General features: G+C 35.3%; 4 protein-coding genes across 7 annotated transcripts; 1 reads left to right on the top strand and 3 right to left on the bottom strand.

The window, feature by feature from the left end:
- Positions 1-1,428: 1,428 nt before the first annotated feature.
- LOC121258817 (protein bfr2-like) lies at positions 1,429-2,016 on the bottom strand. The gene has a single exon (XM_041160350.1). It carries the CDS (start codon positions 2,014-2,016, stop codon positions 1,429-1,431), a length of 588 nt encoding a protein of 195 aa, XP_041016284.1.
- A 2,172-nt stretch (positions 2,017-4,188) lies between these two features.
- On the bottom strand, positions 4,189-12,368 carry LOC121258187 (coatomer subunit alpha-1-like). Of its 3 annotated transcripts, none has more exons than XM_041159574.1 (5): positions 12,065-12,368; positions 11,533-11,816; positions 9,015-9,509; positions 5,605-8,661; positions 4,189-4,431 (listed from the first exon to the last, which is right to left on the bottom strand). In XM_041159574.1, the coding sequence occupies exons 2-4, from the start codon at positions 11,738-11,740 to the stop codon at positions 5,705-5,707; spliced, it is 3,660 nt and encodes a 1,219-aa protein (XP_041015508.1). In that variant the 5' UTR covers positions 11,741-11,816; positions 12,065-12,368; the 3' UTR covers positions 4,189-4,431; positions 5,605-5,704. The 3 variants fall into 3 exon arrangements, with proteins under 3 accessions (XP_041015508.1, XP_041015507.1, XP_041015509.1); XM_041159573.1 differs by having other exon boundaries at positions 12,075-12,368; XM_041159575.1 differs by having other exon boundaries at positions 5,612-8,661; positions 12,075-12,368.
- A 3,498-nt stretch (positions 12,369-15,866) lies between these two features.
- LOC121258188 lies at positions 15,867-20,286 on the bottom strand. Its single transcript, XM_041159577.1, has 11 exons — positions 20,100-20,286; positions 19,686-19,777; positions 19,420-19,525; positions 19,073-19,171; positions 18,891-18,956; positions 18,612-18,728; positions 18,046-18,120; positions 17,454-17,556; positions 16,717-16,764; positions 16,458-16,579; positions 15,867-16,337 (listed from the first exon to the last, which is right to left on the bottom strand). The coding sequence occupies exons 1-11, from the start codon at positions 20,178-20,180 to the stop codon at positions 16,239-16,241; spliced, it is 1,008 nt and encodes a 335-aa protein (XP_041015511.1). The 5' UTR covers positions 20,181-20,286; the 3' UTR covers positions 15,867-16,238.
- Positions 20,287-23,698: 3,412 nt separating this feature from the next.
- On the top strand, positions 23,699-25,424 carry LOC121256912 (B-box zinc finger protein 21-like). Of its 2 annotated transcripts, none has more exons than XM_041157705.1 (3): positions 23,699-24,289; positions 24,377-24,832; positions 24,937-25,103. In XM_041157705.1, the coding sequence occupies exons 1-3, from the start codon at positions 24,107-24,109 to the stop codon at positions 24,943-24,945; spliced, it is 648 nt and encodes a 215-aa protein (XP_041013639.1). In that variant the 5' UTR covers positions 23,699-24,106; the 3' UTR covers positions 24,946-25,103. The 2 variants fall into 2 exon arrangements, with proteins under 2 accessions (XP_041013639.1, XP_041013638.1); XM_041157704.1 differs by having other exon boundaries at positions 23,700-24,289; positions 24,952-25,424.
- The last annotated feature ends 5 nt before the right edge of the window (positions 25,425-25,429 follow it).

Raw genomic sequence — 25,429 nt, 5'->3', positions numbered from 1 at the left:
TTTGAAATTTGGTGTCCAAGTAGAACTAGAGAAAGTTGATGGGCCTGCAGCCTCATGCTCAGTACGAGCTATAGAACCGACACAATCCCGAATGATTCAATAACTTAAACAATCTTAAAGCTTTTTCCAGAGAAAGTGGAACAATCAATGGCAAAATTGCACACCCGGTAAAGGGGGAGAGAGGGGGGCAGCCCGAATGAGAGATCATGGATGGTTTTTCGTGGTGCTGTCGTCAAGGACTTAATGGCAGAGGTCCTAATCAAGTAATCAAGTGGGTATAGAATGACTGTGGAAGGTGGTAGTGGCAACAGTGATGGCATAGAATGCATTGTGTGCAGGTGAGGTGGGGTTGCATGGCAGATTTGTTGTTGGGGGCCAAGGTATTGATGTTTCCAGCAAGAGTCCGAGTCTAATCCACAGCTCGATCATTTGTAAAAAAGCCCATCAAATTTTGTAGCCGATGTATCAAGATTTCTACAAGCTTTTGAGTTTCTGGAAAAAAGAAATGTTGATTCCATGTACTTGTTTGAAAAAATACAACCCAATTACCCTCTTTCTAGATCAATGAAGCAATGCAGGAACAAACCAAAACATCGGAGCATATAGTTATGGATTAACATATACATACATACATATAAATATATATATATATAATTTGTGTTATGGTACTGAGTTCATTATTATTTTAAAACCAAGTCATGAAATGACTCCCATGATGATGAACTTATATAATCAAGTCATAATTATCATGATGATGAACTCTTCTCGACCAAACTTTTCATAGCAAGCGCAAAAAAATGGCAACAGTGAAATCCAAAAACAGCGCACCGAGCCCAATCCCTTTCCTTTGCATCAAATATGCTTGACCTCGAGTCACCAACAAAATCATTGGAGTAAACATTCTCATCTGTGTAGCCAAGAATGAATGCCTTTCAGTGGCCCCTCGGTGAGGCATACAACAAACATATTCTCCGCAACGGATTACCCACTTCTTCAGGCATCTCTCTTTCCACAGTAAGGCAAAAGCAAGTGCGCCAAGCCAAGCAGCAACTCTCAACATGATCAAATATGGGCTCACTTCACCATTCCCATCCTTCAAGTCTTCCTACTTCCCATTACCGCTTCCCCTAAAATATCTCGAATTTGCAAGAACATTCCAACTCCAACAGCAACGACAACATTTAGATATTCATTATTTATATACGCAATCAAGTTTTCCACTAAAAGTTAAAGATATTCATAGAAGACGAAATATAATAAGCCATTTACATAGCAACCAGAGAAACTAAGACAAGTACCAGAGTCCAGACCCTAAAATTAACAAGCTACTTACCCAGAGAAAAATAGTTACACTTGGAAACCAAATCTAGAAGAAATCACCAACTCTTGAATCGCTTTCTTTTGCCCACAATTTTCATATTACCCCACTCAGAAATTGTGCTTCAAGCCCAGGCCATACTTGCCACGCACACAGCCAGGCCTCACAAACAGGTACGGCGACCTCTTGGAGTTGTACATCTTAGGAAACTCCCTTTTCCCCAATTTCCTCATCCTCTGCCTCCCGATCTTGTTGCTCACATTCCACGGCACGAGCTCGTCGTCCAAGCCATACTCATCATCCCCATCATGATCATCATCGTTTTCGTCCTCATCTTCAAATTGTTTCTCGACATACCCAGAATCACCGTCATACCCACGACCATAACTGTAATACCCACCATTGCATTTCCTATCCACATCGACATCATCATCATGTGTTTCTATTTGCTCAATCCGTAAGCAAATAGGCGTGGAGATTTCAGATCCCAATGAATCGATCCCATCTACGATGTGATTTTCTTTATCTTCTTCTGTTTCCTCTTCTAGTTCTTCTCGATCAGACTCGGCGTCAGAGGCGTTGACGAACTCCCAGTGAGACAGGCCCTGTTCTTCGACTTGGATGAAATCAAGATCTTCCATCAGGAGATACTCCATGGATGATGACGATGCTGAAGATGCCCCGGAGTTCTTTGCCATTTTCACTTGTCCAACTATTTGGTTTGGTTGGTTTTTTCGGTTTTCTCTGTTTCCTTTTTAATTTTCGTCGGAGCCAATGGTTTTTCTTTTTTTCCTTTCCCTTTTTTCGGTTTTCCATGGCTCTGTTTTATAGTAATCGGTTCGCTTCAGACTTGTTGTGCAAGTAATTGATGATGTGTCGTTGCCTCAGAATGCGATTGTACGTGTTGTCCACCAATGGTGAAGCGCCACGAGTACTTCTGCAGCGGCAGTACAGGTTGCATCACTTTTTTTATTCTTGCCTTTATGTAATAACTAATGAAATAGAATGAAATAATTATGAGCAATACTACGTCTATTGTAAGTTTAATTATTTTTTTTTAATTTTTTTTAAAATGATAATAATATTTTTATTAAAATAATATTTTTTTATTTAATAAATAATTTGCATATACCGTCTCTAATTAGAAACTGTAAATAAAATTTTTCATAGATAACGTTTTATTGATAACATTTGATTGGTTGAATTTAAATTTTTAAATTAAATTATTTATATAAATATTTTATTAAATATGTTTTACACATTGATTCAGAATATAATTTTTTTAATAAAATATATGATATTTAATTTTTGGATGATTTTCGTATACCACATTCAATAAAGCCTTATATATTTGTGCATTCCACATGGTTTTGATTTCTTTATCTCTGTTAATTTAAAGAGCACATGAACTTTATGACTTTTTTTTTTCTCTGTTAAATGGTTGATTTTTGAATTCCACACTTAAGTGTGAAGTATGTTTGGGGCAACAAATAAACTCGACCTCTCTCTCTTTTTGTGAGATTTTCCCTTTAGTTCTTCACGTGTCGAATCTTTTCATAATAATTTGCAATGGCATGCTTTTTTATGTTTTTTCTTCTTCTTTTACACGTAAAGTTGCCATGGTTTTAAGATGTGAAGCATGATGATTGATAATCATAATTTAGCCAAAGAATTAGGGTTGGTTTAGATTGATGAGATAGTTTTAGATAAAAAATAAAATTTGAAAAAATATTGTTATAATATTATTTTTTAATATTATTATTGTTTTGAGATTTGAAAAAATTGAATTGTTTATTATATTTTATATGAGAATTTGAAAAAGTTGTAATGATAAAATGAGATGAAATGAAATATTTTTTGAAGAGTGGTGCTACTCTACCACCTGAGTTGCACCACTCATTTATACTGCTTCTTGCTTTTTAGTTTTTTTTTTCATTTTTTTTTAAATATTTTTAAAAAATAAGAAAAATACACTAATACACTTAAATCACTTCTTTAATCACTAAGTGAACAAAAATTTTCTGCAACGATACACTAGAGCGGTACATTTTGGACAATATACATGCTCTTCTTTTTTCTGAATCCAAATGAGACCTTAATGTTCAGGTATTGTGTAAAGTAGGACGGTTGGCAAACCCAACCAGAGTTTGGCTCTGAGAAAACAATTGGTAACTTAAGGGAGAAGTAGGAAGAGAGAGAGAGAGAGAGAGAGAGAGAGAGCGAGGGGAAACAGAGACGAAAAAGGGAGGAAAGAAAAAGAAGTAAAGAAAGATCAACACTGGCTGGCTAAGCTTGATGGTTGGTTGATTCCCATCATGAATTGGAAAAAGTTGATGCAGTACATTCCATTAACATACGGACGCTATCTGGGTGCTATTGGTGGTCTTTCGCTACAAGTCTTACAACTAGGAGTCCTTTATAATTTATATATATTACATTTCTTTTCTTTTTCTTCCTTATTACATTTCTTTTAGTTTAGACGTTTTAAGATGGTTACATAAAAAAAACTCTTTCTTTTTTTGAATGAGTTAACCCATTAATTTGAAGAATTGAATTCTTGTTCTGGGAAAGAATTGTTTGAACTTTGAATTTTTATGCTAATCAATTTCCTTGATTAGATACTTTTCCAATGTCTGTGTCTACCTCAACTTCTCTTCCCATTTTCCTCACCCTTCTTCTTCTTCTCCATCCATAGTTTAGAAAGCTCAGTGTTTTTCCTTTCCTATAGGTAGGAAATGTTTACAGATATTTGCCTAAAAAAAATCAACAATTTTTTTTTTTTCTTTTCGTTTTCTAAATTTATTTGGCAAGGTTATGGGACATAAATGAGACCAAGAATAGCAGGTGGAGGCAAAAGGAGGGAGGATCAATTGAGAAAAAAAGACATCCCATTCTTACACAAAATCATCAACTGCTTACAGTATTCTTACAACCCGTTCAAACTAGATTTCTTTAAAACTAGAGAATACAAATCCAGAAATAGATGACCTAGGAAGATAACTGTAAATCATAACACCGTAAGGAAAAATTATTTCATACTCCAAACTTTTACCTTTAGCCAGCAGACGCGTGATCCCATGCCTTGTGGACAATTGAATCAGCTAAAATATGAACTGCACCAAAGACCGACAAAATAAATAAGGCCAGCAACTAATGAGAGGAAACATTAAGAATATGAGACAGCTGCAATCAACGGGAATTAAAAAGATCAAAATACAATCTCCGCATATCACTCGCATAAGCAACAAACACTAAAACAAGGCTTCAGATTCTGGAGCCCCGTTCATTAGCCTTGAATCAGAAGAACTAACTCAAAACAATTTGTTTCTAATAGCCAAATAACGGGAAGAAGAGTAGGTGGAGATGAGATTCTTTTTTCTTTTTATATTTTCATAGAATATCAAACCAATACATGTCTATCCACAAGCAGATCACTTCTCAGCACATTGGCTTTCGGGTACACCAAAGTGCAGGGGGAATATCAAATCCCAACCATTCACACGAACAATACTAACAAAAACGTACTATTGGAGATAACTGCCTCTTGCTAATTTTACACACAACAACTAGATTATCTCAGACCAAACTCCATCTCCCCCAGCATGGTAACATCTATTCTAACAGCCAGCATCCATTCATCAAAAAGCATTTGAGAATTTAAAATGGCCGTCAATAAGCTAAATAATAAATTTCACTGAGGGAAATCAATAGACATAGCCCAAGTCCACAGGGAAGTATACATGGAATACACCTAGCAAACACTAGGCATTAGAAAGAGGGAAATCAACATCAATATCAATCATGTCACAGGCACCAATGCTACAAAACATTTCTAAAAGATTGCCACGATAGCTTAAAAGATTAATTCTGTTCTTGAAAGTATAGAATCTAAAAATTTGGACAAAAGAAACAAAAAAGTTCAAAGGAAGTATAGTTTTGCCAAAGATCGTTCTCCTTGCACCACGGTTTATCCAAAAAAAAAAAAAGAGGGAGAGGGAGGGGGAGAGAGAGCTACTTAAACAGGCACAATAATATTTTCCCTGCTATCCATTGACCTAGAAATCATCCTGCCCATGACCATCATCTAATGTAACAAAGGCCCTTGACTATTCTGGTCCAGGGACGTCCCATAATATTAATAATAACAGTCAATATAAAAAATTATACTTTTTTCCATCGAGAAAACCATAATCAACTAAGTGAAGGAGAGGGGAAACAAGAAAGACAGGATAAGGAGAGAGCAAAAACAATTCATTGACAACTAAAACTATTTCAGTGGTTCTTACCTTTTACCTGCAGATATGAATCAATCAACATGGTCGCTTGAGCTGGCTAAAAGGATTGTGAAAAAAAAAATTGCAAAATGTTCCTGGTCTAGCAAAAAGATCATCGAATCTGAGAAGGGGAACAGAGCAACCCAGAAGCATCTGCCCCAACAACTGCAAGATCACAGACCGTACAGAGCTGCCCTTCCTGGCCCAGCACAAACCGAGAACTACAGAATGGGCAAGAGACATCCTTTTGTCCTCGGTAAATTGGCACATACGTAGCTCCACAAATCACAAATGGGTTTCTAAAATCGTAGTTCAACTGAGCAGCATCTGTCATATTTCTCTCTGCAGCCTGCAGCACCTGCCTGGCTCTCTTTGCTTGGTTCTCAATGGTGGGGTTGGTCTCTAGGAGCCGCCTGGCAAAGTTAGCTGCCGTTGCAAGATTCCTTGCCTTGTAGCAAACAGTCATTGCATTAAGCAAGGCAAGCCTTGAGTGAGGCAATTGAAGGTTGCAGTGAGTGAAATAAGCTGCAAGCTCTTGCTCGCGTACTGGATTGTCCCTAATTTCTCTCCTCTTAAGCTCCATTTGCATACCCAAAACGTACTCTTTCACTATAATGATCAACTCCTTGACTTCATCGACTTCCCTCCTTGACTCGACAACAATAAGAGGAATGGTATGTAGAATGCTAATAAAGAGCCGAAGAGCCTCGTTGAATTTTCCAGCCGTTGTGGCCTTGTAACCTGCCTTAAGCTTCTCTTCCAACTGAGAGAAATTGAACACAAGTGCTGGCGGACCCCTCACATTTGGACTTGCAGACTCACTCCATCCTCGTTCAACTGCCAGTGATATCACTGGAGCAGATGAAAATGCACGTATATAGGAATGGCTGCCAGTGTGAAGATCAAGAAACATGGGTCTCAATGGAGCAAAGTTTCTTATTCCAAGTTGCCTGGTCAGTAACCGCATTGCCGTATCAAAATTGCCAGCAGCTGCATGTTCAGCAGCCAGCGATGACCTCTGGGTCCAAATCTGGCTTACAGGCATGCCAGGAGTCGGGGCCACAAAAACCGAAGAGCGGGCATTGACAGATGCCTTTGGAGTGTCTACTTCAGGGGGGAGCTCCAAATCCTCAAGGTCCCATCCTCCCTCTTCCTCATTCTCTTCAGCAACCTCTCCATCCTCCAAAATTGCAGTAACATCCCCATTCTGCAAGCCATCAACATCAACCATGTCCAGCTCCTCACCCCCCCAATCACCATCAGCGGCCTCATCTTCTTCATCTGCAGTTCCCCTACCAACATTATCCAGCCCGCCTTCAAATATGCCTTTCATCACTCTCAGAAGAGGCCAATCACCACTGCACATAATGGGGGCAGGGGGAATCAGGAGGGAGGCTGTTTTTCCTTCCGGCAAAGAAGGAACATTATCACCCAACTTAGCTTCTAGACGTTCAGCAACATCCTGTAGCCCATGTGCTGAAGCCGTAATGTAAGCAAGCGGCAAGTGCCCAACACTCTCCAGGATCTTAACACGTTCACGGACATCACCCAAGTATAGAGCATTATGAAATTGACCCATGACATCATTCTTAACTTCAGCAATTTTCAGCATCTTGGACAACTTTTCATTATTACCAGTTACTAGATAAAGAAAAGACAATCTCTCAAAATTTTTGGTCCTTTGGTAGGCATATTCCACAATACCTGCATTGCCCTGGCGAAGAGCCTCCACCCCCAATCTATACCAGTAGTCTTTCTCATCAATAGCTGTAGCTGACGCAACTGCAATTTGTATGTTCCCACTCTCAATAGCTAAATTGAACCTAGTTCTCTCGTCTTTCACAAAATGGAGAGCTACATCAGGGAAACCCTTCTGTTGCAGATAAGCAATCATAGCCTCCCCACAAAGCTGTGAGTTCCTTATCATGCTCATAACATGGTCATATCTCTTCTTCAAAAGAGAGAGCTTGAAAATATATTCAGTTGCATCAATAATTATAGACCTGTTTTTTCCATCGCGATCCAAGCAAAAGATGGTATTCCCAGAAACCTTTGTAATGTATATTGGGACATCAAGAGTTCTGATTATCCCACTATCCCCATTAGGCAGACAGTATTTAATGTGATTTAAAGTTGTGTAAATGAAAACACCATTATCATCCCAGGCACCACTCTTTACACGGATTGTCTCGTGAAGAGTGCACTGGTGGACAAGCTTCTTGCTAGCAATGATAATGGCATGCTTGCTAAGTAGAGCAACACTCTCCATGTCATGAGACCAAACAACATACTTGATGAAAGGGGTTTGAAGATCACCAAGAATAATCCTCTGTTGGAGATCAAATATAACTACTCTATCCTCAGCCCTACACAGCAAGTTGCCTGTTCCAGCATAAAATACTGCATCTGCAGATATTGGGAGGCCACTTTTTTTAACCACCTCATTTTTCAGATTCTTGACTAAGACTTGATTGTTGCTCTTGTCAAGCACAGCAAACCTATTCCGAGCCACAAAGACAGCTGATCCTCCAATGCCTTTCTTTGCATCTTGCACACTATCACCCCTACTGATGCTATCTTTGGGTATGAAATACAACTCATAAGATCCGCCATCAACATCTGAGCAGATAAGAACGGCATTTTCAGTTGGACTGTAAGAAAGAGTCCTCGGACTCTGGTTCAAGCTAGTGGAACCAGGCCGTCGAATTGGAATCACTTGTGTGTCTCGTTGAGTTGAAAACTCATAGAATCGCAAAAAACGGTCTTTGATATAGAACAGAGAATCACCACTCACAGCGAAGGCAGGCCGCTCTCTTTCCAACTTGAAGACGATCATACCACTGTCATGACCCGCTGCCAGCAGATTCATCTCAGGGTGAGATGCAAGAATCCAGAATCGATCGTGCTCCCGACGGAACGTTTGAACGCCAGTTCTCTTTGTTACATCCCACACACGTATACTTTTGTCTTCTGAGTTGGATACAATTATGTCCTGTTTGGCATGGAACATGACACATGAAACATTATTCATGTGCCCTCTCAATGTGTCCACTTCCCAAGCTTTCGAATCTGAAAACAAAATGAAAGTTATCTTAAAAATTTTATATGATGTAATGATATGGACCATATGGTAGCAAGAAGATAGGATTGTTTAGGAGTTTCCTTTTCTTGGACATGAAGCATTACATTTTAAGTCACCAAATAGAAGTGGAGAAAAGGTTGTCCCAATTGCAGACCATCTAACATACAGTTCAAACACAGGAGAAAAAGAAAGTTCTTGTGACTCATCTAAACTCATAATACCGTGCTGCTTTAATGGAACAGCAATCTGACAATTTTATGCGATCTAGGAATGTATAACAAATTCAATTCCAAGAATAAACAAAGAAAGTGTGTGTGTGGCAAAGGAAGGTAGAAATTACCATTCATCCGCCATAATTTCACTTGGCGGTCGTCAGCTCCTGACACAATCAGAGGCAGGGTGGAATGAAATGCTGCCCAGTTGACCCCACGGTCATGACCCTCCAATACATACTTAACAACAGCATCAACACCACCAAAAAGATCTGTGTTCATCTGACTCAGCCGTAAGATGTCATCTGCAGGAGATACCGTCTTCTTTCTGAGGGCGCCAATATCCCAGACACGAACAGTCTGATCTAAGGAGGCTGACACAACAAGGTCTTCTTTGGGATGGAATGAGGCACACATAACATAGTGATTGTGTCCAGTCAACACCGATATACAAGTGCGGGACTGCCAATTCCAAATACGAATAGTCTGATCATCACTGGCACTCACAATCCACGGGTACTCATGGTGAAACTGCACTGTACGAATATAATCTAGGTGTCCAAGAAGAGTAAAAAGACACCTGTGCAACTTGTAGTTCCAAACTTTAATCTTGTAATCATCCCCTGAAAATTTGTTAAAAAAAACCAACAATTTTATTAGTGCGTGTACTGCATCAGATACCCTTGGAAGTAACTTTAATAATAGGATGTACAGCATTGGAAGCCCATTTCCTAGAACTAAAATCATCTATGCATGTGGAGCTCCTCTCCCCTGTAGTACCACGGGCGGAAACTAACTACATTGTTTGTCATTCTTTTCTGAGCTACCAAAATTGTTTACTAAGTCAACCAAAGACTCAAATCAACATTAAATCCAAAATTTCATTCAGATCTGAAGGGTTCTGAACTACAAGTAATAGTTTAAGCGTATAGATAGTAAAGTAAGTTCAAACTGTCGGGCAATAAAGCATTGGGTCAATGTAATAAAAACACTACAGTCACCATTGGACCATATATGTCTTCAAAAAATTAAAAATTGCATACACCCTGTTTGGTTACTCTGAAAAGATAAGAAACTTTCTTTTAGATGATTTCAATACCCTAATGCAACTGACGCGCATAGCAAAACTAGAAGCACATATAAAATAAGTTTCATTTGGATATTAGAATAGGGGGACAGATATTTGCGAACAATTTGGAGTTCTAAGAATATGTGAATTAACCCCATCCCACAATAGATGGTGTGCTTTCCTTTTTAGGGTCCCAACGCAGATAAAGTTTTCAAGATTTTTTGTAAGTTTCAAAAATGAAAGAATTTATCCATTTAAATTAAATTAACTACCTTCCTCTACATTTGCATAGCCCATGTACACTTCTAAAGCATGGATAGTTGACTTACTCATCAACATGAGCCACAAACTAAATATTGTTGTGAATATATTGATTTAGCTATGTTATAGTTATGTGATCAAAAGGTTTCGGATATTCCTCAACAAATTGAATGTTGACTGCAAAATATGTAAGTCATATAGAAATTCATTCGCCATTTAGTTAAGTGGCAAGTAATTGATAAGGCTAACTTGAAAGGACTTTGATAATAGAATGTTCATGTTTGATGAACACATTACAAATCCAAGATGGCAAAGCTTTTTAAAAAGAGTGCTATTGTAAAAAGAAAATCATACAGGGCTCTAGCTATATTGTCAGAAGGGACTAGGTTAAATAAATAAAATAGAAGCATTAATTTTTTCAGGTAGACATGCACAGAGGGTCTTGGGCCTCGACCCAAGAACTCTCTCAATCCCCTCAGAGTATGGGGAGTGGAAGAATCATTTGAGTTGGAGCTCATTGATGAAATCTTGTCATCGCTCACATTGTGGCGATAGGTTTTTTTGTTTAAATCTTCTGTCACGTAAACAAATATTTACAAAAATATTATATTGATTCTTGGACAAGGAAAATCATGGACAAAATTTAATGCAGCTACATAAATTATTTTTAGACATTTTTTTATGGTATAAGGTTTGTATATAATATGTTTACTAGACTGGGACATAATAGACTTTTTCCATTAAAAAGCAACTCCATAAGGCAGTAAACTTGTGAAACCCTTATGTCTATACATGAAAATGACGTTCTTCAATAAAATATGGTACCGAGCGGAATTTTTGGAAATTAATTACCCAAATGAGCAAGGGAAATAAAGCCGGAGCACACGCCGAACATGTTGTAAGAGGCTAGTCAATGGCTAAGAAGAAAGTCTTATTTGGAATTGTTTCGTTGATTTTCTTTTTATAATTGATAATACCTCATATTGTTGATTCATTGATTTTTTTTCCCTACAACTTCATAATCAGTTTCAGCTAGATATTTACGATCCAATTCCCTTCATTCAAAATCTTCAAGCCCAAATGTCTAGATTCAATGATCATTTAAGCAATTTTCTTGGTCCCTAGCAGTACATACTAGCCTAGATCTACACAAATTCAACAATAACCAACCGAAGGAACACATTTCCAACTGTACGACTTACACTTGATAATTACAATCTTAATCTACCAATCAATCAATATTTACTAGGGTCTAGGATGGCAATGAGATTCGCGATTCTGTAACAAATATAAGCCAAAGGCAACTACAACGGTACCTCCAGAAACGAACAGGGGCTGAGATTTGTGGAAATGAACGCCACGAACAGGCCCGTCATGCTCGTCGAACCTATCGATCAGAGTCCCCATCCGGTAGTCCCATAGCTGGATCACGCCGCTGTGAAGACTCGCGAGAATCCATGGCCTCTTGCAGTGGAAACTCAGTCCCTTTACTCTATTACTCTTCGTCTCGAACTTCGTCAACATCTTCTTCAATCAACGTCCACGGTCGAATCGCATCAAAACTCCAACAGTTCCCTAGGAAATGACACACTCCCCAGCGCTAAACGTCGACGCCGGATCAAAACGAATATGAGGTTCAAAGTCAATAGGAAGTTTACATAATTATAGCACAGTCTGTGTAGTTGCCAATCAACCGAAGGACAAGAACGAAATCTTAGGAACTGAATGTTAAGCCGTAAGATTCCAAATCTTCCTGATCTGTCCCACAATTTCTCAGCAACCATACAGAAAGCTAATTCATCATTTCAAAATAAAAATAGATTTGAATAAATAGGCGAATAAACATACAAAATTTTACCTCAGATCTGATCACTGTGAACTTAGATCTGATCCTTAGGGGAAGGGATCAAGCAGAGCGGTATCCACAATAACCGACGCTACCGGATTGAGAGTATGGCTAAACGCATATACATAGAGAGAATTAAGACAGATAAGATTTTAGAGAGAAAACCGGAGAGGTAGATCGGGAGGTGAGAGAGAAAGTGAGAGGGGGTGGAGGGAGAGAAGAACCGAGGCTTTTTCAGTCTCTCTTCGCGGAGTCTGTAATTTTACATCGACCAGAAGGCAGAAAGGAAAAGATAGATAGAGAATTTATCGATTTAACAAGGTTTCGAAGGAAAATCTGAAAATATTAGGAAAATGATAGTACGATAATATCAACAGGCCATTAAATGTGTTAATAATTAAAAAATGACTATACGCGAATTTATTTTATTTATTTATTTTTTCTTAATACTTAAGTATGTTTAAAAAATACTTACAATAAAAAAAATAAAAAAATAAAATAGTCATTTGCAATCGTGTGCATATTTGAAATGCATATTTAGTATGCATCTTAGCATTATCCAAAATATTAGTACTAGTTTTTTTTATTTTTTTGAGCCGAAAAGAGGGTCGAATTCAAGAACTTAATTTGAGAGATTTGAGTATTATTTCATCAAGTCGTATGTCTTTGGCTATTAATACTAGTTAGAATACCTATTTACAACCATTTTATTGAAAAAATAAAAAATTACAACCCTTTTAATGGAAGATGAATGAAATTTTGTACACGTATTTTGTATCGAATTTTTAAATTTTTTTTTTAAGCTTGAGGAATTTTTTTTTTAAATAATTTTATAATTTTTCATTTTTTAAATTATTTAAAGGGATTTAGAAAATATTTGAAAAAAATAAAATTACACCGTTCGGTGGAAAAAAACCAGTCGAAGCTTCTGTGGGTACTGTAGCATCACCCTTGACGGAATTGTATAAAAAAATACTTTATTGTTTTTTTTCTTTTTCTACTTTCTACATTTTCTAAATTCAAAATAGTTATCTATCTAACTGGTTTTTCTTTTAAATCAATCAAAAATTCAAAAAAATATAAAATTTGACAAAAGGAAATATAAAAAAAAAAAACTATTTGTTTTATAATTCTCGTTATTGATTTCCCTGCTTGGATTTAGAGATGAGTTGAGATGATTTTAAAAAAGTTAAATAAAATATTGTTATAATATTATTTTTTAATATTATTATTGTTTTGATGTTTGAAAAAATTAAATTATTTATTATATTTTATATAGAAATTTGAAAAAATTAGAAAGATGTGTTAAGATGAGTTGATGTGAATTCCTAACCCAAACGAGACTTAATATTTCCCTTTTGTTTTATTTTGGAATAAACTTGACCAAAAGTAAGAATGTATTTACTTGTTTAATTGGCAAGACTTTTGATGAGAAAATTCAGACCATTCTGCAAAAATTAAGGACCATAAAAAGACATGATAGGATCATGATCATCTTTATTTTTATTTTTTTCCCAAAGGTAAGTTCATCCTTTATATCATCAAATTCTAACCATTATTTGTAGGGTAGAATTTATAAGCATACCTTGCAGTTTGCATTAATTCAGTGGCATTCCTTAGTTTTCAACTCTCCTAACTACATGTGGTAATTGATTGTTCTAATTTTATACTTTCCTCTGCTTATATGATATCTGTCATTAATTTTGTCACACTTTATACTTTCAAATTGTTACCCATTTATAATAGTTAATATATATTAAAAAAAATTAACATGACACATTCTTAGCGATCAGATACTAATGGTTGAAATATGTTTCATTTTTTTTTTTTATATAGTTTAAAGATGCAATATAATAGCATTGATATTTAAGTAAGGGTTGCAAAATAACACATAATTCCAAAATTCAAAATGTGATTTATTTAATTATTTATTTATTTTGTACCATATTCAAACATTCATCCAATCAGGTCAGAATACCAATGGTTTCATCTGCTACTGTCACCAATGAGAGAGCCTGAAGCCTTCACTCACGAGTCTTTACTACTAGACGAGACGATAAAGCCTTAAGTAGCCACATGGCATCCACGATCTCATCTTAATACTTAAAAAGAAAAAATCTACTTTCCCGCACAAAATTTACCGGCTTAGCCTCTATTTGATCGCTCAGTAAAAAAATTAATAATTAATAATTAAGAAAATCATTTTTAATATATTGATGTATTTTTTATATTTTTAAAAAATATTTAAAAAAAAAATTTGAACAAAAAAATATTAATTTTAAACTAGCAGTCACTTGCGGCGGTAAGTTGCCAGCGACACGCTAACTGTACTCAATACTTAATATCCTTACATAACACAATTAATTATATAGTGTTGTGTGTCTTTTTTTTTTTTTAAATTCTCGTTATTTTCTTTTACAAAACTCACTCTCATCTTAAGGGAGTAATCATACACTTATACTATTTATACAATTATATTTTAAATTAAAAATATTTTAAGTAAAACGATATTACTTTTATAAACCATTTTACAAAAATATCACTTACTTAAAACAAGATTGTATAAAAAGATAAGAAAATGATTGCATGTATATCATTTTGAGAAAGTCTACTTTGCCTCCCTAATTTGACATCTCTATTTGACACCTAATCAAAATTTATTTTTTTATTTTTTATTTTTTTACTTAATGGTTAAAGAAGTGATTTTAAATGTATTGATGTATTTTTTTTTATTTTTAAATATATTTAAATATGTTAAAAAAATGTGAAAAGAAAAAAGAAAAAAAAAATTATGCTGGGCGGTATGCCCAGCGGTCAAAATGGGGCGGCATAGTAGCCGCCCCCTATCATTTTATATATAAAAGATTGCATCACAAGATCTCATAGATGTACACTATTACAATCTCCCCCGTTTAAATATTTGGCATTCTCATCAAGTAATTTATTTTGATATAGCTCAAGTCAAACACTTAGGCTCTATTTGGATACATAAATGATTTTATTTTATCTCATCTCGTCATTATAATTTTTTTAAATTTTTACATAAAATATAATAAACAATTTAATTTTTTTAAATTTTAAAGCAATAATAATATTAAAAAATAATATTTTAATAATATTTTATTCAACTTTTACTTTTTATCTTAAACCATCTCATCTCATCTCACTATTCAAACCACACGTATTATCAATACTAGTTTACATATCATGAGCCAAATTAGAAAAATCCAAACCACACACGAGCCTAACTATTGACTATGATCAGAGCTCTCTTTCTCTCTCTTTTAATGAGCATAGTCAGAACTTCCTCGAAATCATTATGAATGTAAAGAAATTTTCACTCCCACAAAATGAGATTTGCAAAATCTCATGCATTAAATCTCATTTATCATCATGTCTGGAAAACTGAAATGCCAATCAACCCCTTTTTTTGTTGTTATCCTAAAATTATTTGGAGAGTTACAGCACGAGTAGATTTATCTCGTTCCTGATGAAGCTAAAACTGGCGATATTAAACAATGGCCTTTTTTTTATCTCTGTTCTTTTGTTTTTGAGAATTGGTGACTCTGATTTTGTCAAATATGTTATAAAAAGAGAATTGATATATATACAAAAAGATTACACAAACTAAATCTACAAACTGATATGATTTCATGAAATCCGTTAGATCTACTTTATAATAAAAATAACTTTACAATCTGACATACCCCAACAAACTACATCAGTTTGTAGGTTTACTTTTGTATAATCCCTTGGTGACTAAAGTATTTTCTTTATAAAAATGATAGTAATAAATCGAGGGGCGAGTATTAATTTGCACTGTTGATAAACAAAGGCTCAAACATAACACACAAATATTATGGTCCAGGAGGCAGAGCAGTTCCTACACAAAGTGTATACCTATCATCATATAGTGATCAAAATGAAGAGAACTATGAATGGTACATGGATAATATTTTCAACAGAGATACCTAGGCGCCGTAAGGAAAGTTCATTGCCTCATGTTAGGAGTGGTGCTTGAATGGCACATGCATCATGTCCACATTGAAACAAAGTTTCTCAACTTCTTGGAGGTGTTCTTTTTTCTTTATTTTCAAACTTACAAGAGAAAGAGTAAGGTCCCGTTATATGCCTTCTGCGTAATGCACCATTCGCTTCAACTCTAGACGGCTACCATTATGGTTTGCCCTGAAGTACTTGGACAATCTCCTCCGCTCTTGATTGGATGCCTTTCAAATACTCTGTAAGGATGCGCTGCTGGTAAGAACCGCCCTCCTGAGAGAGAGTATAAATGGATATCATCAAATAGCGAAGAAGGAACAAAATCAGATAAATTAGAGATGAAATGAACTAAATTTATCCGTTGGTTGAGATTCAAGGCCAAAGGTGTCTCACTGTTCGGATCAAAGTCCGCTCAATTCGTTTCTTAATGACTGCATAAAACTCCTCTGGTGATATCTCCCCTTTGCCAACTGTCATTCCATTTATCAAGAGCTTGTTCCATTCTTCCTGTGGAGCTGCCACCCATATCATACTTATTAGTAAAGCAGATCAATATAACTCTCTTCTTCAGGAACTACGTACCAATACAGTCATTAACTAGCGTCACAAAGTGTATACTTTGAAGCAAAATACAACAGTACATCGTAGACACCTTCTATTATGGCTTCAAGAAACTGCTCGGCCTTCAAGACTTCCTCTCCTGCACCAGAAACACCACTAGGGACTGGTGAGCATAAACTTTTGAGAAAAGCTGGTCAAGAGAAAACTCTAAAATTTATCCATAATGATTAAAAAAAGGGACAAGAATGGGTGTAATAAGATTTTTTTACGTCCGAGATGTTACAAAGTTAGTCACATCTTCCCCCCCCCCCCCCTCCAGGCAGCCACGCGGCTCTCTCTCTCTCTCTCTATCTCTCTCTCTCTCTCTCTCTCTCTCTCTACTGATAAAGTAGAAGTTGCTGCCATAAAAATAAATGTGCCAGAGAAATTAACTCTAACACATGACCGGACAATATACTTATGCGTATAATAAATATAAATTTCAAAATCCACATCAAACTAAGGATACGAAATGTATATAACCTAGTCAGATGAATTCATCTTAAATTCTTATTGCTGTGAAAGATAAACATGGTATCATTCTATCCATGTTAAGTTTGTTAATAACGTTTTGCCCTTTTGCCTTTTTCCTCTAGCTATATAATTTACCTTTTTGTCTTTATTAATCTGTAATGCATATGCACATACTATTTTCTTTTTTTTTAGTTGAGGCAGTCCTGGAAACATCTAGCTTGACCTAATCCCAGTCTTTGTTCACAATATCAGATTGTTTGCAGAGACACATCTTCAAGTAATGACATTATACAAAAACTTAAAAGCAACCAATACCTTTCTTTGCATAACTACGTTTGGAGAGAACTCTGGAAGCATACAGTTGCAAAACCTTTTGCAGCATAGCTTCCAGTCCTGGCTTATCTCCATCTTCTTTTGCCTGCACATGACATATATTTTCGAACAGAGACCCTTAGCCAAATCTCTATTGAGATATCAAATAAGGACTAGCATCTGAACGATGTGGAAGGAAAGATTTACATTACATCAGAAAGCTCCAAGCATTACCATGTGTAACATTTAGTGTATGATTACTGATGACGTTAACATTATAAATCCAACTTCAAAAACTTACCACTAAAACAGCAGCAGCAGCATAACTCTGAACTTCTATAGAAAGATTGCATGGCTAGTTTGACACACTAAATAATAAAACATGAGAGCATGCAAGAAGGTAGCATGAAACTTTTTTCTACAAATATCTAGTAATGTCATTTAATTGCAAACATGCTAGCTAAGTATGGTTTCTGATTACAGTTTAGATTGAGTAAAATGTAATCTAATGCCAGTATAACTAATCCAATCCACATTTTCTGCCAACAAAAGCTCATTCAAGCAGACAAAAATAGAGAGCGCCAGATAGACTCACTTGCCGTAGCTGTGCATTAACCTCTGCAAGAAAACCTTCATCTAGTTGCCCTTCTTGTTCCCTTTGGTATATCCCCTAAATACCAGAAGAGGGAGTAATAAATTGCACAGACAAATCAATAAGAACTATAACATTCTTAATTTTCATGAGCAGAGAAGAAGAAATTAACAACTCCGTGTGTGCTTCCAGTAACACACCTATCCAAGCTGCTTCTATGTGTACCTTATCTAACCAACAGAGTAGAAGAAGCTACCATCTCCAAGTTCTTGGTTTCTTCTTTTCTTTCTACCATTCTATGCATGACCTCTGCATTATTTTTCGATTTTCTACAGATTTGTTAACGTCGAACCAAAGTATAATTATCTAGATCAAGTTGCAGAGTAGACAAAGCATGTATAAGCAAGGGGCATTGATTTGCAAGCTTGATCAATTACAACTTTATTTTTGCCTCACATGACAAGATAATTTAAGGAGCCCATGCAAAGGGTATTAAAAAAAATACTTACCCTATATACGCAGCAACAGAGCAATGAAAATCAGTTTTAAATCAAATCGAGAAGACTTACTTTCTCCATTGATTTGAGGGCCTCAGGGTCTCTAGGAGGCCAGGTAACCTCTTCCACTTCATCAACCACAGGTTTCAATATCTCCTTGAGAACGTCAGTGGCTGACTCTATTTTTTCCTGCAGGAGAAATATACAGAGGTAGAAAAACAATGAAAGAACTACCTGGGGGGAGGGAGGGAGGGAGGGGGTAAAAATATAATATATATATATATATATATATTTTATTGGCACCGGGTGTCCAGGAAACATTGATGGTGGAGGGGGAAGAGAGAGAGGTACCTTAGTCTTATGAACAAGGCGATCCACTATGCTCATCACAGATATAGCCAATTCCTCGTAATCTTTCTGCAAAAAGAGAAGAGATTAACACTCGAGTGTGTCTTCTGAAAAACAGGGTACAGTAAGAAGTCAAACATCAGAACATCATTAAATATAAGAATTAACTAAGTCAAAAAGCATGCTTTATCATCCTCTGATTTGCAGGTATCAGTTCTTGCTGCAAGGCGTATCCAAAAACTCTCATTGAAAGCAAGGACATTTTCAACAACAAGCTTCTGAAGCTGTTCACAAAACAAAAAGCAACAGTAATAAGTTTAATGAAACAGACACAAAGCAAAAGTTATTTCCAGTTTCAAGTAAATGGAGAGCCACATAATCTCATTATCCCTATAATAGTCAAACAAAAATGTCCAATTAATTAAATGAGGTGAATTTCAAAAATAAATTTTACCTTAAAAAAATGAACGATGAAAAATAATTAGCATAGCACAGCCTTTAAAGTTTTCCAGGAAAACAATCATGTACTTACTTCATTTGGATTTGCATCCCTCAGTGTATCTATCAGCTTATCCACTTCAACAGTCTTTTTGAAAGCTTCCTCGGCATCTTGACTGGCTGCATAGATGAAATTTCTCCTGTATTATTAGATGCAAACACAATCTTACTACCGATAGCTCCATTGGTCAGATAAAGTATACCATAAAATTATAATTCTAAAACTTGAGCAAATGATTTCAGCTTCAGTATAGACAAAGACAGGTGAAAAATTCCACGTTTTTCCCCTTCCGAAATTACCTCCTATTCCAATCCATTGAAGTCGTGGAAGAAAACGTCCTAAGCCAACGCACCTTGAAAACCGAGACTTTCCAACATTGGAGCAATGAACTCTGGGCCACAGAGCAGTGAGGCATTTATTCAGAGGAAAAAAACAACGTCAAAAAGTCATAAGAAAAAAGAAAAAGAAAAAGGAATTAAACAAAGAGAACTGACGGCCAACCGGTACCATTAAACATCAAAGAACTCTTTAGTTTATCCTTAGCTTTATTCTACGTATTTTTGACAGAGACGAAATGGGGCAGTGAGAAAAAAGAAACGACAGGTTCTTTAATTTAGGGAAGCCTAAAAGAACAATTCAAGAATTTTCAAGGATTACAATGTATATGAAAGACTGAGAAGAAGAAGAAGAAGAAGAAGAAGAAGACGAGTTACCTGACGAAAGTGGGAATGAGAAGGGGAGGAGAAGCAACGAAGGGCCGGCGGGGATGAGGACGTCGCCAAGAATGCAGCCATTTGGAGTCGTACGGACTGGCGGTGGCGCGCGCGCGAGAGAGGGGCCACTGAAAGAGTAATGACCGTTCAAGTTTTCCAACCAAATCTTCGTTAGTATTCACTTTTGCTTTGCATCTGCAGAGATGAAAGGAAACCAAATCCAAAGAAACCATGGGCCTAAAAGCCCAATCATACTTATTGGACCAAATCAACCAGCCCAATAGTCTTTTATTGGGCCAAGAAGAAGTGAAATGGGCTTGTCCATTGTGTAGTTTCAAAACGTTGTTGCAAAGGCGGAGTTCTGGAGGAGTAGGCACGAAAGAAGATGTGAAGTGGACCGTTCACGACACCTCTCTCTTTTTTTTTTTCTTTTTTCCAATAACATATTTATTACCCGTAAATCCCGTAAAAATAAAAATCTGTATACCAAAGGCAAGCAAGTGCTACCACGGGTCATGGTGATAAAAGTGTCAGATTTTAAATATTTTTATTTTTTAAAATAAAATATAATTCAAAGTGATAAAATTATCCTAAATTATATCGTACGGATGATGTGTGGTGTTAAAATATTCAAATAGAATTATTCTTTATATAACATAACAAAAAGAGTTATTTTATTCAATAGTCCTATATCACACACCTCCTAAATAGAAGAACTCTTTTTTTTTTTTTTTTTTTTCTCTCTCAATAAGTGTGTGGTGTAGTGTTTGAATATAATTTTTGGAATAGAAAAGTAGTTGTTAATAGCATTACTCGAACAAAACAGTACAAGGTTACTCTCTAATCTGCTTACCATATCTGATGAGGACCGACCACTTGCATATCTCTATATTGAATGTTTTGGGTTGTATATGGGAACCCTAAATAATAAATATCATCGGTAACAAGGACCGTTAGTTGTCGTGTAGCGTTTGATGGAGACCACATTCTCCTCAAATTATCTAAGCTTTCCCATATACCATATTTGCTTTGAACGTGGTTTACTCTAAGTATGATGTGATGAATAACTACCACGTACAAGTCAAAGGAATTAAAAGACAATTTGATGAAACGTAACGTCATTTTATACGACGCAAGGAATTATACCCACCGGTTTTGAACGATTTGATGGGGGGCCATGCACCCGCATTTTCCTTTTGCAACTCCAATCATCTTTCCCTTGCACACTAATGACAGTTTGAAACAATTGGTAAGCCACACAAGATTTAACATTATGGACTTAAATCACACGACAGACAGAGAGGTTCGACAGTTCCCTCAAACAATTCAATTCCCACAAACATAATGAGATTTCTCTTTCTTTGATTACCCTCTAATATCTAGTTTAGATAGTAAGATGAGATAATCTACAAATAATAATGGTATAATTTGTGAACAGTAATAAAATTATTTCAATTGAGATGTTTTATGAGGTTTTAGAAAATATAAAAGAAAAATTTGAATAAAAATATTATAAAGTTAAAATATTGTTAAAATATAATTTTTTAATATAATTTTTATTTTGAGATTTAAAAAAATTGAATTATTTTTTATACTTTGTTTGAAAATTTAAAAATATTATAATGATTAGGTAATGATTATATGAAAAGTAAAAAATTTGAAATTCAAAAATATTTATATTTATAATGTTTAAATATTGAAATAAGATGAGATAGAGTGATAAGAGATGAGATGATACAAGAGGCTTCAACATCCGAACCAAGCCTAAATGTTGAAGAGTTTTTCCAAACAAAAGAAGAGGTAATGATTTGAACATGTCTCAAAAGATAAATTCTATACAAAAAAGTAGACTCCACAAAGTGTAATTCTAATTTTTTTCTTTCTAGTTAGACTCAATTTTTTCACTATTCATTTTCTGAGCATTAGTATTAAATTGATCATCTTATTTTTTAAATTTTGATAAATATGTAACTTTTTTATTTTTAATTAATCATTCAAAACTTAAAATCTACATTAGATTAGTTATCACACTCTCTATAATAATAAAATATTATTATTTTTTATTACTTATATTTTTTAATTAATTTTTATTTTATTTTTATAATCTTCAATAACTTTCAACAATCATATTCATTTTCATTTTCACAATCTAACAATTTATAATATATTAATCTTATATGTATATAGATGGTAAAATCTCATATCTATAATATAATAGTCTCAAAAAATATTTTTAGACTTGTTATAGTTCTTTTCATATTTAAAAATAATAATAAATTTACTATAGCTTATATTTTAGATGAAAACAATTTAACGAATTCAATGTGAAACAAATATAGATGATATTTGTTAAATTTAAAGATGAAAATATATTTGACTAATCCAATACCAATGCTCTCATACCCTATAATTATAATTTTTTTTTTCATACAATGTGAGAATCTTTTCATAACGTGTGAGATATAGAATAGTAAATAATAACGGATGAGAAATAAATTTTCTTTTTATAAAGTACATGCACAAAATTTACACCCATTAAATTTTTACTGGCATTACTCCTAAAAAGAAAAAGAAGAAAAAGGACCTATATTATTATTATTTTTTTTTTTATGCAAATCGTTATTAATTGGCATAAATGTGGACACCCAAAAAATACAAATGAATTTTGTTGTTACATGTAGAGACAAAGAGCCACTTGGTTTGTTAACACGCCAGGGACAGGCTCAGAAATAATAATGATGGAATCGCAAACGCCAAGGACACCTTTCTGCACCATAGTAATTCGAGTCCAAGATGTACACGCTTTATGCTCTTTCAAACCACGGTTAACCTAAAATCAGAATTCAGAGGAGTGGCTCCAAAACGAATTGCCTACTTTATTCTGACATCTTGACTTGAAAAGGATAACGATATTCTTATATTTTTTTATTATTATTTTTTTTTCTTTTAAATTTAGATTAAAAATTTCATGATTTTCTTATATATATAAAAAAATAAATTCAATCAACTAATAATTTAATTAAAAATAAATTTAATTTTATAAAAATTAATATTTTTTTTTGCTCTTTGAGTTAATTTTATAAAAATATTTAGATAATAAATAAATAATAAATGAGATATAAAGATATTATTACCCTTTAAAAATAAAGAGTTACTAAAATGTCAACCTCCGTTGTTTCATGTGCATTCTTAATGATATGTGCAGTGCAAATTGCAGCATGTGATTTCCCATAGCACTGGAATGAAAGACAAGACCGTGTATGTACCCATACGAGGAGGTCATAGCAAACCTTTGAATTGGCATCAGACGTGTCCTTTTTTTAATGCAAAAACTGCATCTGATTATATAGCCATTTAAAATGCCAATTTAGGTTATTACAATTATTACTATTAATTAGTCCAATTTGCATGCACAAAGAAAGTATAATGTCATAAGAAATTGGTCATCAAATGACAGCAAAAGCAAAGAAAATACCAAAAAAAAAAAAAAAAAAGATGAAAGAAATGAGAAAACCAGATTTCAGATCAGAGGGAAGAATATAATTAGAGTGCTGTTTTGGCCCATCCCTGGTCTCGAAATAAAATTAATTAATATTCTGATCTGAAAGCACAAAGGCTGGGGGTGTTCAAAAGTAGGTATAGCTAGATAAATATGCTTGCAATTGCCATGCCTCCAACTTCAGATATACTCAAGACGGATCGAGAGTGATGGCGGCTTTATAGCCCAGAAAGCCTAGTTGCAGCCTCTCTTTACTAAAAGAAAGCGATATACAAACGAGAGAGAGAGGAGAGAGAGAGAGAGAGGGGTATGGCCTATGGCATATATCCAGAGTTTTCTTAAAGTCAGAAAGAGTTAAAGACCTCTGAGCTTGGCAGCAAATTGCCCATAATACTGTGTCTCTTCCTTCATCCCTCCCAAAAAGTCATTTTTTTGTTTCCCTGATCAGCCAAGAGTTACTATTGGGTGTAGAAAAAGAGAAAGAAAGAGGGTTGGGGGTTGAAAGAGAATGAAGATCCAATGCGACGTGTGTAACAAAGGGGAGGCCACAGTATTCTGCCCTGCAGATGAAGCTGCTCTTTGTGATGGGTGTGATAGCAAAATTCACCACGCAAATAAACTCGCCGGCAAGCACACACGCTTCTCTTTGATCCAGCCCTCCAAACAAGCTCCTCTCTGTGATATCTGTCAGGTGCTCTTTCTTTCCTCACCCTTCTCTTTCATACGAAAACCAAATGAATCACTTTTGAACTTGATGGTTGTTCTTTATTTTTGGCAGGAGAGGCATGCCTTTCTCTTCTGCAAAGAAGATAGAGCAATTCTTTGTAGAGAATGCGACCTCCCCATTCACAAAGCCAATGAACATACCCAGAAACATGACAGATTTCTTCTCACGGGTGTCAAACTCCATGATTATTCTTCCTCTTCTTTATACCCAACCTCATCATCCTCTAATGGCTCTGAATCAAACAACATTGATACTGATGTTAGAAGCTCGCAGTCATCAAGAAAGAGATCACCAAACATGATTTGTAATGAAGTATTTGTCTCTCCTTCAAGTGGGAAGAGTACAATACCAACACCAGGTTACAGGCCGGGTACTGAAGGAAATCAGATTGGAGACACTGTTCCTATTCCAACCAGCAGCATATCAGAGTATTTGATAGAAACCTTGCCGGGTTGGCGTGTTGAAGACTTTCTTGACCCTGCATTTGCTGCCAATGGTTTCTCTAAGGTTTGCACCACACTTCAAATATGAAAATTTGTTTTTTATTGAGATTTTTTTTTTCTTTTAAGTTTCAGAAAGGCATGGAGTTTATTTGCTGATATTAGTTATAGTTGCAATAAGTGCAGACCAATGATCAATCACTCCCGTTTATGGATCGAGTCTTTCTTGAGAAAGATATGACTTCATTTTCATCAGAAGATTTGGTTAGCTGGGTTTCTCAAGCTTCACATCAACTCCCTCAATTACCTCTCTTTCCCCGTACTGACTTTCTGACTGGATTCAAGGAATCAGAAAAGGCAAATGACATGAAAATGAGCAACCGAAAGTGGTGTGACGACGGTTTCACGGTACCCCAAATCATTCCTCTCAAGAAATCCAGACGTTTCAGATAGAAGTTTGCTTTTGAAGTTTCTTTATTTCCCCCGTTTTTTTTTTCCTAGGCAATCCTTGTTTAATCTGTTAGTAATCCCTGGATCTTCACACTTTTGTGTGGTTTATTAATCCGGGGTCAGTTTTTGTTTTGTTCTTCTTGATCACTTGGACTGCTTTGTAATCCATCTCAAACGCCACAAATAAATGAAGAAAAAGGGATTACATTAGTTT

This window comes from Juglans microcarpa x Juglans regia, chromosome 3S (assembly GCF_004785595.1).
Source record: "Juglans microcarpa x Juglans regia isolate MS1-56 chromosome 3S, Jm3101_v1.0, whole genome shotgun sequence".
Classification (NCBI taxonomy): domain Eukaryota; kingdom Viridiplantae; phylum Streptophyta; class Magnoliopsida; order Fagales; family Juglandaceae; genus Juglans; species Juglans microcarpa x Juglans regia.
Note: the sequence above shows the minus strand (reverse complement) of the source record. Positions and strands in the feature narration are given on the sequence as shown.